A 17,774-nucleotide genomic window follows, 5' to 3' on the forward strand; every position below is an offset into this window, starting at 1 on the left:
TTTGGCAATACCACAAAAGTCTCTTGAGGTGACCCCTGACCTCTATTCTTGCTCATCTTTAATACATTCTGCACAGTACCATCACATAACTTTTTCTAAAATCTGAATATGATCTTACCTCATGTGACACTGGTATTCCATTCTTCCTCAAATAAAGTTCAAAGCACTTAGATGGTAAGTTAAGCCTTTCACCATCTGGCTTCAGCTGACCTTTCTAAAGTCATTTCTTGCTCCTTCCTCCTATAGATACTCTGCCGGGGCCATGATGAACCTTATGCTGCTACACAGAAAACCAAAACTCTTTGCGGATTCTGTGTCTTCCTCAAACTGTTTCCTCTGCTCAGAATGACCCCCCTCTCCTTCCAAACTCCTTATCCTATCAGACTTGTCCTGAGTATTAGCTCTTTGAGAATTCTTCCTATCCCACTTCTTTTGCACCTCCTTCATGCCTCCAAATCCCATGGAATGTATGGTTCCTCCATTATTGCACAACTTGGATGAACACATTCGACAACACACTACATAACTACTTATTTCTCTCCCTCCCTTACTAGCCTGAGCTTTCCAGTGTTAGGAAGAGCACTTGAATGAATTATGTCTGTGCTATTTTGAGAATATACTAGGCATACATGGGAATTCTAGTTACTATTTCTTTGAGTGAATAAATAAATGCATTGACTTTTGAGCACCTATTATCTACAGCATTTCTATGCTAGTGACTTGCTTCTGTTATGCCTGTTTTACAGATGAAAAGAAAAACAAAACTGAGCCTCTGAAAATGTAAGTACCTTTTGTAGGTAGTAAAAGGCAAAGCTGATTCAAAGGAAGAAATTTCAGACTCTAACCCTGATGCTTCCTCAATCTAATCATAGTCTTTTCTCAGACAAAATAAAGATTGAGTTTCTAAATATAGCCATATCTTCTTTGACATATCTTCACATTTTTTTACATATAGTTTCCATTATATAAAATAAAATAAAACACTAGGTTATGATTGAGATTATAACTTTATAACTTTATAAAGTTATAAAGCTAAATATTGAATATATAGCTAAATAGTTCTGTGCTTCAATTTTATCTGCAAAAAGACTTGGCTTTATATTACCTAAAATAATCAGTTATTCTTATTTTTTGTCATTAGCATAATTATTTCCAGTCATAGTAATTCTTATTAACTGGGCTCATTGTGTTTGATTATGTTGTTGCAAAAGCCTACTTCAGTTGTGGGCACATTGATAATGCTCTTTAAAATCTATTCAACTGTTTGCTATAGTAATGGTGTCAATTCCTATTAAAAATGGTTTAACTAAATAAGAGTATGACATTGACCACAAAGTCATTCTTGTCAATAAATATTTAAATCTTGTTTAGATTTGCCAATCAAAATTCCTAAATAAGACAAGTGGATACTGGATTTTTCCATTTATAACTAGACACATACATGCATTCTACTTTCCTGATTTTATCCTTGGTTGCTGGAACTAAAACCATCACATCAGTTATTATCACTGTCAAAGTTGTTTTACTTTAGATCTTAAATTAATAAATGCTAAGGAAGAGTTTAATTAGCTGAAACCTAAACTGTCGTAATTAATTTACTAGTTACATTACAATACCTTGTAAAACATTTATGTTTCAGTAAATGGAGTACCCACTTTCCAATGATCACATGGCATAGCTAATTTACTACACAACTAAATATTTAATTACTGATCAGTACAGTTAAAGGTAGTCAGTGGAAATTAAATTGCACTACTTACAACAAAATGCTTACTCATTACTTCAGATGTTATAAAATCATATCAAAGAAATAATGGAAGTTCAAGCATTTATAGATATTTCTGGAACATTCAGAGAAGAGTTGTAACAGCTGAATGGAACTATGGCAAATTAATCAGTATATCTTATGGAAAGGTCAAATGGGAAAAGTCCAAAAGTTTTTACATTAAGACTCATTTTCAGATGGGTAGAGTTTCTGTTTGGAATTCTGAAAACTCTAGAAACAGTTGTGCTGATTGTATAATATTGCAAATGTACTGAATGCCACTTTATATATACTTTTTGTCATAATAATAAAAGGCTATATTCAGGTTTGATAGCTAAATTGTTCTTTTCTCACTTCAGACAACGTGACCATGTTCTGCCTGGCATTTGTGTACTGTAGTAGATGAGGTACAACGTAAATTCCCAACCAAACTGCTTTATCTTTTCAATGTCTGGGATGGTCTATTTCATAAATATTTGCTATTTACTCAACTGAAAATGGAAATGCATAGAATCCCACAACATCTCGTGTTCATAGGCTGTACTGTGATTGCTTATTTGCTGTCTTCCTCATTTACTATTGAAAGTATTCCTTGAGTTCTGAATAGATCACAGTCAGCAACACCCCTCAGCTTCATAGCATTGTAGATACTCTTGGTTAGATGTAAGATGCCCATTAAATAATTAAATTTATGGATTTTTTGAGATTATTTCATCAAATTACTTGAAATTTATGTCCAGTTTCTATAAAAATTATTTTTCAGAAAGATAGGATATTTTGTAAATAAATGATAAATTATATCAATTATAAATTGGCTTGATGTGGGAAAAAGAAGCAATCCACACTAAAGAATACAGAATTTTAGTTAAAATGCAAAAAGTAAGCTATTTTCTGCTATTTTTTTCAATGTTTTCACATCCATTGAATGGTATCTAAAAGCAAAGAAGCACACAAAAATATCTATCACCAAGTGACAGATAGTAATGATGGAGATCAATTCCTTTCCCAAAGCAGAGCTGGTATTTAGAGAGACAGAAATTCATTATAATAATTAGAGGCCTTTGCTCGACCTCCTCAGAGATGTTCTCATGCATAGATATCAAAGCAGATATTCTTGGTTAGATGATTTTCAAGATAATGACTCAACAACCAAATGTCAGTAATCCTAGCATCTCTGGGGAGATCAACTGCTTAAATAAGAGTCCCCTTCCACAAATACTGCTCAATGAAACTGAGGGTTGCTATATCAGGGCAAAGGTTTGCTTGCCAGCCATGCTGATGCTGTGGGGCACATGATTATGAACTTGTTTTAAGTAATCCTAACAAAAGTCAGAATGAGAGTCAGAGTGTGAGACAGAAGAGCTAGCTAATTCAGAAGTTCTACAGAACTTTACCAGGAAATCTCTTTCTTAAAAATGGTCTAATTATATTAATTTCCAAGTATTTAGATAATTCCCATTATGTCACAAATAGATACTCTTCAATCTCCATAAAAACCCTATAAGACAGGTACTGTTAGTCTTATTTTAAAATGAGAAAATTGAAAGATACAAAGTTTAAGTAATTTGTTCACAGTCCAACAGCTGGTCAGTGGTGGCTGGAGTATGAATCCAGGAAGTCTGGATCCAGAAACCATGTTCTTAAATACCCCGTTCATTTACCTCAATATATATTAACAGAAATATTAAAAATAAGAAGTTTTTAAGAAAATATTATTCGTCGATAGACCTTTATTTTATTTACATATGGTGCTGAGAATCAAACCCAGTGCCTCACAACATGCTAGGCAAGTGCTCTACCACTTAGCCACAACCCCAGCCCCTAGATGGTTCTTTAATTTAAGACCTTTTTCCCTAGAAGGACCCTAGAGATGTCCCCATGTGTTACCTAAGAACATAGTCAAATGAAATCTATTTTATTCTAATGTTGGAAAATGGAGCTCTGTGAATTCACCATATACTAGGTAGTTTGTAATCAGGCATGATCCTACAGCTTAAGAATGCAAAAAAAAAAAAAAAAAAGATTCAGCAAAAAACAACACAGGGTGTCTGGGGCAAGGCAGAGGAAATAAGTGGGAATGACTGGCATGTTATTTATACTGCTAAAACAGTGCAAAGCTTGCTAAGAGTTTGTTTTAACTATGTATTTTTTCCCACTCTATACCTATACTTCTAATTTTTGCATCCATTATAAATCCCAGTACAGTATCATTAGTAGTAACATGCAAGTAAGACTTTGTTCAATATCAAGGGACTATGTAACATACTTGGAACTCTTTTCTCAATCTAACATACTTGGAACTCATTATCTGATGAATGTTAATTGATTTAAAAACCACAGATAATTCATTTACTTGAATTTTATTTTTCTGGGGTCAACCTGGAACCACGGAAAAAAATATGCCTTTGAAATTGTTCAGGACAATCAGGTGAATTGTATGAAACTGAGAATATGGAAAGCATAAATTAATCTGAAATGTATTTAAATTTGTTTTCTAAAAGGCATAGATAGTGTAGTTCATGCCTACCAACAAGTACTCCTGATCACCTACATTTTATCTTGCTTTTCTTAAACACTCATTGGTGAAATGACTGATACTAAAAGAAATTCTTATTTGTGTACCACACAAACCATTTTCATAAAGCTCTTGTAAATCCTAGAGATATGCAAAGAATAAAAACTCAACTTTAATAATGGACTATATTTGAATTAAACATGATATTCAAAATGTTACACTTGGAGAGTTAACAGGATGTTATGTGGTGAGAGAGCAAGAGGAAAATGTCCTATAATATCTGTGCCCTTTATAAATTAAATCTGAGGGCATTAAAAATGGTTATAACAATGAAATGGATTACTTATCAAATGAAAACAGAAAGAGAAAGAGATTAGTGAAGATATTTGCCTCTAAAAATCTCAAAACTGTGCAACTTAGAGCAGAGGTAATAAAGATGATTATTTCTAAGAAATAGATCCAAAGTAGCTCCATTCAATTCACAGCAGGAACATCCAAAGTAGCAATTAATGCAGCCACTGGTGTGGAATTGTTTTCTAAATGCCATCCTGTTGTATGTTCCTCTTCTTCTCCTTTTTAATAGACTCATGGTGAAATCATATCAATTATTTACTAAAGTTTCAGCATTGATTATCAATATAACCATCTAAAAATATGTATATGAAATAAAAATGAAAGAAACCTAGTAGCCATTGCTTATCAAAGACTATAAAGGGTCACCGAGCAAGGTGGCACACACCTATAATGCTAGGAGCTTGGGAGGCTGAGGCAGGAGAATTGCAAGTTCAAAGCTAGTCACAGCAAAAGCAAGGTGCTCAACAGCTCAGTGAGAACCTGTCTCTAAATAAAATACAAAATAGGGCTGGGGATGTGGTTCAGTGGTCAAGTGCCCGTGAATTCAATCCCTTGTACCATCCCTGCTCTACGCCCCCCTCCCAAAAAAAAGACTACAAGGGTAGTGCTTGAAACTCCCTGAGATTTGGACATGGGAAGGTAGGTCTTGTATTTCAGTGGCACATTGAGCCAGTAAGGCTGCTGGACTGGATTGGGGAATATATGAGTTCTCATCCCCTAAACTTGGCCATAAATATTGGGAGATACTGGCCAAGAGAAAGATCCCAAACCTCATTCCCTCATTCTCAAACTCAACTTAGCCATTTAGAAGACGTAGGGAGAAAAAAAAATAGCACCATAGTAAACAATGTGGGCACAGGCCTAGATTGCCAGGGTCTTCATGCTAGCTTTTGGGCCCGCAAAGTATTTGTCTCTGGGCACATTAAGTGACCTTTCTATTCCACACTGTAAACTGAATATAACTAGTACTTAGCACATATGACATTGTGAGGACTGACTGAAAGATGGAAAACTAGATGTAAAATCTTAGAATAGCAAGTAGTCCATAGTAAGGATTTTACAAGTGTTCATGGTCATCTATTAAAAGAACATATTTTTCTAGTTCTGAAATTCAATGTAACACACTTGGAACTCTTTTCTCTTTATTCCAAGACTTGAAACAAAACTACAAATGTGATGGGATGCATTTGCTCAGCTGGGAGATGAGCACCTTGACTCATTCAGCATGCATCAATTTCCTTCAAATGAGTGATGTGCCTTGACGGACATTCTCACCAAACAGAGAATCAGTCTCAAAAATTGGTTGGTGAGTTTTGAGAAAAAGAAGATGTGGGAAAGGGAGAGGTGGGGGTGGGATTTTTATAAGGATGATAGAGAAAATTATGTGAAAAGAAATAAAGACTCAGAACTCCCTCAGAGTCAGTGCACTAACAATTTTCACTTGTTAAGGAAAGATGTTTTCCTCGGTCGTTTTTTCCCTTCTAACCAATAGCTGAGATATAATTACACACCTCTTCATTCCATAAAACCAGGATGGGAGAGCAAGTCCATTAGGAAACCCAAGGGAGTGGTACCATGCAAGAGGCATCATTAAGGAAGAAGTTACCAAAAGCTACTTTGCATCCTTTGTAGAACTAGGTTGAGTATTGAAATGGAAGGAAGAAAGGAAGAAAGGAAATATTAGCTGAATAAAAAATCCATATAAGAATGGCTGTCACCATACATGAGAGCACTAGTAATTGAGAATAAGCATCTGTATGATCTGGGTCACCTGACCAGTAAGATGCTGAGTGAGATTTGTACCGGGGTCTGAAATCTTACCCTACCATATTGTTCTTAAGTGCGCCAACAAGAGGATCCATAAAATGGGTGGAAGAGATGAACAATAAAGATGATAAAGAACCTAATGAGACGGGATAGGAAAGGCAGCAATACACAACAGACACTAGTATGGCGATATGTATAAACGTGGATGTGTAACCAATGTGAATTTGCAATCAGTATATGTGGTAAAAATGGGAGTTCATAACCCACTTGAATCAAATGTATGAAATATGTTATGTCAAGAGCTTTGTAATGTTTTGAACAACTAATAATAATAAAAAAGAACCTAATGAGGAACTTAGAAAACAAAAATGTCAGTCTTAGGCCACCATAGAAAGAGCAAGAAAAATATTTCTCTTTCTTATTCTCCTTGTACTTCCCAAGCAGCAATCCCTCAATGCCCCTAATCATGACATAACTTTTTCCTCTCCCCAGCCAATCAGTTTTATCCTTGTCACACTTGGGAATCATCAAAATTCCTCTTTTCCAATAACAGCTCTATGCTGCAAAAATGGGAAAGAACTCAAAAAACCAGATCTCCTACAACTGACAACACTCACGTTGTCATACCTTGCTGCAAATCCTAATAAAAAGTTTGAAGGCCTCATCATACTAGAAACTTTCTCCCATAATTTAAAGGAACTGTAAAGTTGAAGTTACAGCAAACCAACTAATTCTGTTCATAAATCAGAGTGACAGAGAGGAACAAGTAAGGATGGAAGGGGAGAACAGTAATTACACTGTGAGGTGGGTTTTGTTGTTGTTGTTTCAAGTAAGTTTGCTGGGTATATGGTTCATATTCACTTCTCTTGACCTGTGCCTTAGACAACACAATAAAAAGACAAACTGATCTCACGAAGCTATTCAATAGTTCTTCCATTCCCGTATTCTCTACTTCTTCTGTTTTGTTTTGTTTTGTTGTTTTCAGTGCTGGAGATTGAATTGTTAGGCAAGCGCTCTAACACCAGCAACATAGCCTGCCCCCTGCAATTTATGTTTTCTTCTTCCTTTTAAAAAAATACCTTGTCGTTTTTAATAATCTCTTCTAGCTCCTTCAGAAGATTAGGTGATGTTGAACCTGCAAAGGTTTTTGTTCTTGTTATTGTTTTTGTGTGTGTGGGTTTTAAGAACTTTCATACTTTGAATTAAAATCAACACCATTGAACGATTTACCTACTGCTCCCTAGTGATGATACCCTGTCTCTGGGCACCAGAAAACCATTCCTCATCAGGCACAGTGGTGCATCCCTCTAATCTCAGCAGTTTGGGAAGCTGAGGCAGGAGGATCACAAGTTCAAAGCCAGCAATGTAGCAAATCCCTAACAACTTGTCTTAAAACATAAATAATTATAAATAAGTAGGGTTAGGGATGTGGCTCAGTGGTTCAATCCCTGGTACAAAAAAAGAAAGAAAGGAAGGAAGGAAGGAAGGAAGGAAGGGAGGGAGGGAGGGAGGGAGGGAGGAAGAGAGGAAGGGGATAGAAAAGAAAGCCACTTCTCATTTGACATCATCTTATGTCTGTGTATGTGGCCTCTGTGGTGAGAGGTGGCATCTAAGTTAGCTGTGTTATCATAACAAAGTATCATTAATTAGGTGGTTTAAACAAGATAAATTAATTTATCATGATCCTGGAAGCAGGAAAGTCCAAGATCAAGTTTTCAAAAGGGTTATTTTTTTTTTCTCTAGTGAGCGCTCCCTTCATAGGGAATAGACTTTTCTCTGTGTTCTTTAAGCCAGAACAAGACTAAGAAAGAGGGAAAAAAAGAAGAAGAAAGAGGGAGAGAAGGAGAGAGAGAACACACGTATACTTTCTCTTCTTATAAGGCAAGGGATCCTGTAGCTTGGGACCCCACCATATGATCTCATTTAACTTAATTACATCCTCAAAGCCCTATCTTCCCATAGTCACATTAGTAAGTAGGGCTTCAACTTCTGAGTTTTGATTGAGATAAAATTTAGTTTACGGCGAGTGGGGTGGGGATTCTCTAAATAACTAGAATTTCATGTAGAAAGAGTTCAAGCAATGACATTTAATCTTCAAATATAATCCTGGAAGCTTGTGCCATGTGGGGCAAAGCAGCTGTACAATTTGTTCGACTTGTCATTGTTGGTGTTTGAAGAGGACTCCGGTACTCTACTGATTACTCTTTGTTCCATGTCAGTGTTCGTGGAATAGAAAGTGAGAAAGGAAAGAGAACTGAAGTCACAAACACAACACTATAAAATGTGTCCCTCTTCCTTCAAGGAAAAAATGGAAGAAAAGAAAGAAGAATCCCTGAATGTCTCTCGTCTTGCTCCCACTTTGAAGGTGGGTAGACTCTCCATCACAGTCTCCTTACTAATGGTCAAGAAAGTCCCACCCTTTTGTATATAATCATTTAACATTAATTTTCGTAGTTTTTCTAGTATGAGCCATTGTGCTAGGAGTACAGAGACAAATGGATACAAAATCTTTTCTTTTAAGGACTTTGCAATCTTATAGCACATCCGAATTAATGAATGTTAGAAGAAATGTGGCTACAGATAAAGAATCAAGCCCAGAAAGTAACTTTTAGCCAAGAGGATGTAAAGGGTGGGAACAGAGCCAGTTAATGCCCAGTCTACTGACCCCTAATTCAGTCTTACTTCCTCTAATTAATATGGCTCAGAGTTCCAGCCTGTCCAATCACTCACCCAAGGTTCATTAAGGGCCTAGTAGGTGCTAGGTGTCCTGAATAAATGGAATATAATGATTTAGTAATTTAACTAAATATTTAATAATTTATTTGAGGAGATATGAGTACCGCAAATGAAACTCTTATCAAATACAATAAGGCATTGTTTAAAGTGAGAGGGTTTCTCTTATAACACATATGTATGTGTGTATATGTATGTATGTGTGTATATATATATGTGTATATATGTATATATGTGAGTATATATGTACATAAATACATATATATACACATAATGTATACACACACACACACACACACACACATAATGCATGTACAAGATAAACTGATTACCAAATTTATCTCTATAGCCAGGCATGGTGGCCTAGGCCTGTAATCCCAGAGGCTCAGGAGGCTGAGACAGGAGAATCACAAGTTCAAAGCCAGCCTCAGCAAGGTGAGGTGCTAAGCAGCTCAGTGAGACTCTATCTCTAAATAAAATACAAAATAGGGCTGGGGATGTTGCTCAGTGGTCGAGTGCCCCCTGAGTTCAATCCCCAGTACCAACAACAACAACAACAAAAAATTACCTCTACAGTGATCATCATGGTTAAACTAATCTTGCTAGAACACAGACTTGTTCTTTTCATCTTTATCACTCAGTACACTATCACTAAAAAATACCTGTTTGAGGGAAACCATTTTAAAGTCATACTAACCCATAGTGGTCCATCATCCTATATGGAACACTTATAAAAATTTATAAGACACATAAAATTGCTCAATTTAAGGTTTTATTTATTTATTTATTTTGGAGTGGTACTGACAGAACCTGGTGGTGCTCCACCCCTAAGCTACATTCCTAGCCTTTTTTTTGGAGACAGAGTCTTGCTAAATTGCCCCAGCTGGCCTCAAACTTGCCATCCTCTTACTCTCAGCAGAAGTAGCTAGGATTACAGGCCTGTACCACTATACCTGGCTTCAATTTAAGTTTTTCTAGGTGTCCCACATGTGGGATAATGGAACATCATAGGTTGACGGGGGTTGGGGAGAACAATAATGAAAACATCTGCAATTGAAGTACAATAAACTGGACTAAACTAAGCCTACCTGGATACCTGTTTTCTGAAGATCCTTAGTGAAAAATCAGGTCATGTTTAGGGAATACATGAAAAGCCTGCTCAACCCCAAAAAGGCATAAAGGAGAACTCAAGGTTTGAAAGGTAAGGCTTAGAGACTCCAGGTTCAGTAATATCTGAATGCTAACTGTCATTTATGCTCTGGGTCGCCCTTCAACCTCTTATACCTCAGTTTCTTCATCTATGAAATGGCACTAATCAGAGGATTAACTCAGAAGGATTCAGTGAAATGATACATTTAAAGTGCATATCAAACGTTATTTCCACAATTGGTAACAGTTAAGCACGGCTTTTGTGACCTCTCTTGCTTGCCAGCCTACTCCCCCACTTTTTCCTTTGAGCCATTTCTCTGATCCTGTCCTTTCCTCTGTTTTCTCTTTCTGACCTGAAAATAGCTGTGCCCTGTTCTTTGCCAGGGTGGGTAGCAACACTGGGGCCTCAGCACAGGTGCTATCATCCTCCATTCTGCTGCTTGCTTTGCCCTCCAGGTGACAGGAGAGAACTGCAGGGCTGCATTCAGCATGGACAACACCTGTCCTCTTTGTCACCACAGCTAGGCTCACACTGGCGCTGAGTCATGCTGCTGCTCACAACGGAGGAGTTTTCAAAGACTCACAAGACTCTAAGAAGTGGACTTGAGAGGACAGTCTGTCCATTGCTCTCTCTAGGTCAGACTACTCTTCAGTCTACCATGAAGCAAAAATAGATAGAGGGAGATTCTGTCACTCACCAAGGATTGGCGAATCTTCAACATCAGGACATTTCTTGTAATGCCTAAGCAAAATTTCAGATTTGCATCTTAACTCATTTTTTAAATTTACTTTTCATAGTGAAAAATAACCTTGATTCTAACTGTAAACATACATTATATATATATCACATGTGTGTTAAACTATATATGTATACACACAATCATATAATATAGAGTGTATGCACAAAGTATTGTTTACTAATAAAGTACTTGAGTTCTAGAGCCATATTCATGATGTTAAATCCCAGCCACCTATTGGTGATGTGTTTTCTCTCTAAAAACTAGTAGTAATGATCTCATGAGAAATGATCTTCATATTAGAGTTCTCATCTCAGAACAAGTTCAATGATATTAACCATTGTTCTGGTTTAGACATGTAAACATACATTGAGAGTAGGGGAGGCTTTTTAAATTTTATTTTCTGCAACTTAAATGGCTATAGTATGATTATGGAATCAATATAAAAGTTGTTGTGGGGACTGACAGAAGACTCATACTGGCTTTTCAGTGGCCAGGGGAAGTTTCTTAGTGACTGTGATGTCATATAAGATTGGAACAGAATAAAAGAGGAATAGGGCTAGGCTGTTGTCAGCTAATTAGCTGAAATGGTTAAGCAAAATTTTAGAAGCTAGAGAAAGCATTCATCATATAAAGATGTGAATGTAGTTCAGAATGCTGGATTTAGAGTGCTCATGGAAGAGGGGCAAGGTATGATAGTAAATAGGAAATGATGGACTTTGTAAAGCAGACTAAGATTTCATTCTGAAAACATTGGAGACCTACTGAAGCATAGATGTTGCTTCCATCTGACAGATGAGAAAACTGAGGCCAGGAAGCCAAATGACTGTCTTCAAGCTGGATAGCAAAGAGCAGGACTAATTTAATCCCTTCCTGTATATCCTTGCCCTAAGCCCAATGTTCTTTATATTATGCCAGGATTATCAAGGGCATAGTTCTCTTTCCTTCACCATCGTGCCAGAAAGTATATCACTAGGGTCTTTATTTGAGTTTATGTTGAATTAATGTATTAGATTTAGATAGGGAGAAAGACAGATCTAATATAGGTTCTTGAAAAAATTCTTCAAGGTATATTACAGCCCAATGTGAGGATGTGGGCTCGGTTACATCACTTGTAGGTTATATGAATGCCAAGCTCATACACAGCTATCTATTAAATAATGAATATTGATACTAGCCTTTTCTAAATGCATGATGCATATGCTTTTCAGAGTAAACACTTAAAAGACAAAGAAATAAATATAAAAAATCAAACAAAAACAAAGGAAGGAAATCATAGATTACTGATGAGGAAGTGAAGGTTCACAACGTCAAGTACTTTAGTACTCTTACATATTATTATGACACCAGAAATTGTATTTTTCAATTTATCTTAAAGTTTCTTCAGCTGGCCTTTTAGAGTAACACAATCTGGAGACTGACTAAATTAAGCCATTTAAGATGAAATGTGACAACAGGCAGAAAGGTAGAACACAAATTTCTGAATTAATTACACAAGATCAAAATTGAAAAAAAGAGGGGGGGATAATTACATGAATGGAGGTGTTCTATTATAGCCAAACAGTCTTGTTTTTTTTTTATCATTTTAAAAAATGATTTTCTTCATAGAATTTGTTGGTATGAACGAACTGTCTTTTTAATGAAGAATAACAAAGAGTCTTTTGCTTTCCCTTTTTAGAAAAATGGAAACATGAATCACCTAACATCTTTGACTCATGCTAAAAAGAAAGCACTCTACAAACTGTCACACTTTCAGGACCTTTTTGATGAAAGACATCTGTAGATTCTATAGGAATAAGCAAAGAGTGTAAATGCCAATGTTTAGGTTGTAAGACTATGACAATTACAAGCTATTCTTAAGGAATAACAGGCTACAAACAATATCTTGCTACACTTTTTTTTCCACCTAGAGAGTACCAAGAATGTGAAATCTTCAGCAACAGTAAAGACAAGTGTCTGTTCAAGATAGCTTGGGGACAGTCTAATCTGAAATAAGGGGGTTGAGTTACACAATAAGAAACTTTGATTCTGTAAACCTCATGACTTTGGAGTTCTAGTATACAAAAGAAGGGCAAGACAAAAAGAATGGTTACCCTTATTCAGACAAGGCCATGTAGGGATCCGGGAGAATTATAAGTGGATGGAAGAGAGTAAGAGTCTCAGGGAGACAGTTTTGTAACAGCTTGGACCGACTTGGGTTCAAACCCCAGCACTAATAATTACTAGTAGTTCTTTGTCCTTGACCCAGCTATTCTCCTCTCTAGGATGCAGGAAAAATAACTTATATCTAATATGATTTCAATAAAGATTAAATTAAATCTTACGTATAATGTGTTTTAACAGTCGCTTTGTTAATGTTATTGTCAGATTATCATGATGGTCATTACACAATGTGATTGCATTCAACTGCATTAGCTGATCCAACCAGAAATAGGACATACTATGTGTTTAGGATGACATGCAGGCTTGCACATTCCCAATTAGCTTTTCAATTAACCCCAGCCTGAAGAAAACACTTCCCAGACCATATCTGAAAGTGAAAATAGAAACAAAGGGCTCTGATGGGTGCAGGTTGTTTTATTTGAGTTGGAGGGGGAAAAAAGCCAAATTTACATAGGATACTAAAAATCACAACCAGTTTCCATGAAATATTTATGTCCTCAAATGCTAAAAAAAGCTTTGAGTATATCAATAGTTATTTACAACTTATTAGTCATTCTTCAAATAAAACTCAATAATAATCATATGCATCTTTTTCCACCCTGACCATATATCTATAGCATTACTTCATGCCCCCCACCATGTTTGAAACTATGTAATCTCTGATACCACAGAAATACTTTATATGAATTAATTCAGCTTGCAGCATTGTTTGGTAACAACCTTACCAAAATATATTACTGAATTTTTAGATAAAATATGAATTCACAATTATTGGTTTAAATAAGCCATGTGACAAAATTAGATATATAAAAAACAAAACTATATCCATTTACCAAGCAATTGACTGAGTGCTTACATTTTTCAAGGTAACACATCTTTTAATTTATTCTAGTAACTCTCTGAATACAAAAAAAAAAAAAGGATTCTATTTTCATGTTGGTTATCAGCACCTAGTGTTCAAAATTAATCCTTCTTCCAGCCCTCTTGGCTAGCACTGGGCAGTAGAGTTAATATTTTTTCCTCCAGGCTTTATCAGAGAGCTAAACTTTGGCTCTCTAAAGTTAATTTCCTGATGTGACTGTATCTTACTCTATGGGTAAGATAAATAAAGACTTTAAAACCCTTAACCTCACATGTGGTTTCTTCATGTCTGTTCTAATTGTTAGCCATTGTTGCAATGAAGGGGATGTCCTAGAGCCCCTCGCTACCTCCTTCCAGACTCAAGAAGCAGAAACCAGTGTCACTGCACTGGATTAGCATCCTTTAAACTCTGAACAGAGTTCCATAGTGCTGCTATGTTCTACGTTGAGGCCCAAGCCTGAATTAAGTGGCACTGGGAGCTTCAACTTTTCTTTGCATATGAATTTGGTATAAGACATTATCTCCCCATGGCTTTCAGAGCCATTTGCAGTCCTGACAGTTCTCTTATCCACACAACCTATAATTTTTTATAGGAAGAAGCACTTTTTCAAAACATTAGCTCTAATAAAAGACCTACTTGCAAGACTCTTTCTTTAAAAATTACTGAGGGAGAAAAAAAAAACACACACCCAAAACTGAATTGTTCAATATATATGGTACTGGAACATGATAGGTTTACAATCATTTTACTGTGAATTATAGGATTGGGAAAGGGACAAATTCTACCCCAACAATCCCCTTCCTCTCCTCTACCAAAATTGCAAATAAATAACAAGTCAGTTATGATTCTATGATCTCAAATCTGTAATTCTAAAAGTCTCCAGTCCTGAAGTCAGAACTCTAGTGATATTTTCTTTTTTCATACTACAGATGATGTATCTTGGTTTATCACAAAATTCTTATTTTATCAACATTCCCACACTGAAGGAATGAACAGTAAGTTAAAATCAAGGCATTCTTGTAGCTGAAAGGAAGGACTATGCCACAGACTCAAAGAGCTAACTCTGGGTCAAGGCTAAGAGTGAGTGTGTATATGTACACACACACACACACACACACACACACACACACACACACACACATAGCAGGAAGGAGATAGAGCTAAAGATCACATCCTCAGGACAATATGCAAAATCTCTGCTACACAAGATTTTTTTTTTTTTTACCTTTGTAAGTTTCCCCAGAACCTATCAAATTGGATACTGATTTCCTAAATATGACAATTTGACCAGTGCCTTGGAAAACATGGGAAAAAATAAATCTATATGCCATCAACTCATTTTAATAGAGAAATATAACTCATGAGGTAAGTCTACAAAGAAATTCTCTGAAAAAAAAAACTAGTCATGCTGAATAAAAGAAAGGCAAAGGTTTTCTCTAAATGGCTATGATTATCTGATTATAAACCTAATACTTGCTCATGGCTAACACTTTTAAATGATGATTTTGTTGATTTGAAAAAATATCAAACACTCTAGTGAGGTCTGGTCAATGTTACTGAAACTCTCAAAAATGTGTTCCTAGGACACGGGCTAGAACACATGTACTGAAGAAAGGCTCAGGTATTTATAAAGCTCCCTTCAGAACTAAAGATCACAGCAATAAAAATAATGCAGTACAGCAACAAGTTTACTCAAGAGCTCCCTGAATAAGCAAAAATTGCAGCTGCTCAATTTCTTTCATCCTATGTAATCTAAAGGAATATTAAGTCTCTGTTGAGACACTATCAAATTCATGATTTCACCAAATATTTTGAGTAATCAATGATCCTGCTTAACCCTAAATGCTCCCTTCCCTAGCAAGCTAGGCTCTAAGAGTTATCCCTTCTTTAAGTGCCATGGACCACATTCACAGTGAGAGGCAGGTTCTCATCCCAGGCTAAGGAAGACTGCGTCTGTACTCAGACCAATAGTCCAGAGCAGGCACTTGGCAAATCAGAAAGGCAGTCTTCATCCCCACTCATTCCATACCTTCTCTGATTTTGCCTTCCTGGCGTTGTGCACGAACCTGCGACCCAGCTTCTTGGCATACCAGATAGAGGCAAACATAGTGATGCCAATGGAAGGGATTCACAATGAAGCTGCTGCACAATCAACTTCCCACCTCGGCTCAGAGGCAAGCGGAATCCGGAATCTGGCTGGAGCTGTCACTTGCAGGCTGTTGCTTTCTCAGTTCCTCTCATGCTGGTTAGCTGAGGGAGAGGGTGGGAGGAGGGAGGGGTTGGGGGGAAAAGGCAGTCCTGTTTGGCCAGTCTGCAGGTATATTTACATCCTGCCAGCAGGAGGTCCGGGTGAGGCGGCGCTGCCTTCCTTGCCAGCTCTCACACATCCAGTTGGCTAAGTATCTGTCCGCAGTTCTTCGGCACTGTCGCCACCAAACTCCATGCGTGTTAGGAGGAAGGGAAGCTGCAGTCAACTCCTCCCAGAGGCAGCTCACCTTCTGCTCCGGGCTCAGGCAGTTGCACTCTTCGCTTGGCTTCCCTCCGTCTTGACAGTACGTGCTGGCGGCAGTGACCGTGAGAAGACAGATCCACATACAGCCTCGCAGGTAAATCAGCCAATACAGGAGCTGCCAGGCAAGGGGAGGAGAGCTGCCAGGCTCAGGGAGAGGCAGGGCCACCAGGAATCTGGCCCTGCAGGCACAAACAGGTGTCCCTGGAGCCCAAACCTCGCTCAATTCTCTAAGATGACTACTGGTGGGGGTTGGGGGTGGGCTAGAAGCATAAGCTTTCTTCCCTGTGCCTTCCTCAATCCATTTGGTAGAAGGAAATAGTTTCATCTCAGCCCATCAGCCAGCCTTATCCACAGCTTGCAAGAGAAGCACTTTGTTTCTTTAGAGACTGACCTGGGACAAAGGGCAAAGTGAGCAGAATGAAGTGTCCTTCCAAATGCTTCAGTGAAAGTCCTTCGTTTTTCCAAGGCATTGGATTTACCTCTAAAAGAACTGGAATCTCTTTTACTGCACAGATTTTCAGCTTGGGAACTGAAATATGGAAAGGGGTTTAAAACTACCTTTAAACTAAAATAGACTAATCTACTTTTTCTTTTCTTTTTTTAACACCAGGTTTTCTTGCAATGACATCCAGTGTTAAATGGACAATTGTAATATTACCTTTGGGAAGGAAGATTTATGCCAGCTCTTAAATCATGTTTCTTTGAAGAATTTTCATGCTTAATTCTAACACCAGGAATTTCCAACTTTAATTATCTTATTAGAGTTTAGACTATCATGTGAGGCACTTTTAAGGTAAAGTCAATTTAAAGAGACAAATGTTTCTACCAATGAGAGAAAGTTTAAGCCCTTTGCCAATTCTACTAAAGGAAAAAAATAAATTGTTCTTGTTAGCAAGTAAAACCTGCCTTCCAGTGACACACAAATAAGACTCCATCCAGTAAATGTTTTCTAGTTGATTTGGCAGAAGAGTCCTATGAGCACAGACGGATCAGAGAACATCAACACAATTGCAGACACTAAGAAAAGAATTCCTTCTCGCAACAAAGTCACCAAGGTGTATCTCTTACAAGGGTTGAGTCTGGAATCAGTGAAAAGATATTGTAGGGCTGGGATTGTAGCTCAATGGTAGAGCACTTGCCTAGCATGTGTAAGGCACTGAGTTCGATTCTCAGCACCACATATAAATAAATAAAATAAAGGTCCATCGACAGATAAA

General features: G+C 37.1%; 1 protein-coding gene across 17 annotated transcripts in view; it reads right to left on the reverse strand.

Annotated features, from left to right (window-relative positions):
* Nucleotides 1–17,774, reverse strand: part of Dlg2 (discs large MAGUK scaffold protein 2) — a 1,969,681-nt gene that overhangs the window by 858,790 nt on the left and 1,093,117 nt on the right. Inside the window, exon 1 of one of the 17 annotated variants that reach the window (XM_021725183.3) lies at nucleotides 16,075–16,227. The exons of 15 other annotated variants lie outside the window; for them this stretch is intronic. In XM_021725183.3, coding sequence (XP_021580858.2) covers nucleotides 16,075–16,152 — 78 coding nt within the window. In that variant the 5' untranslated portion in view covers nucleotides 16,153–16,227. Of the gene's footprint in view, nucleotides 1–16,074; nucleotides 16,228–17,774 lie in introns of those variants that run through there. One more of the 17 variants, XM_040285038.2, reaches the window with a different exon arrangement.

This window comes from Ictidomys tridecemlineatus, chromosome 4 (assembly GCF_052094955.1).
Source record: "Ictidomys tridecemlineatus isolate mIctTri1 chromosome 4, mIctTri1.hap1, whole genome shotgun sequence".
Lineage (NCBI taxonomy): Eukaryota > Metazoa > Chordata > Mammalia > Rodentia > Sciuridae > Ictidomys > Ictidomys tridecemlineatus.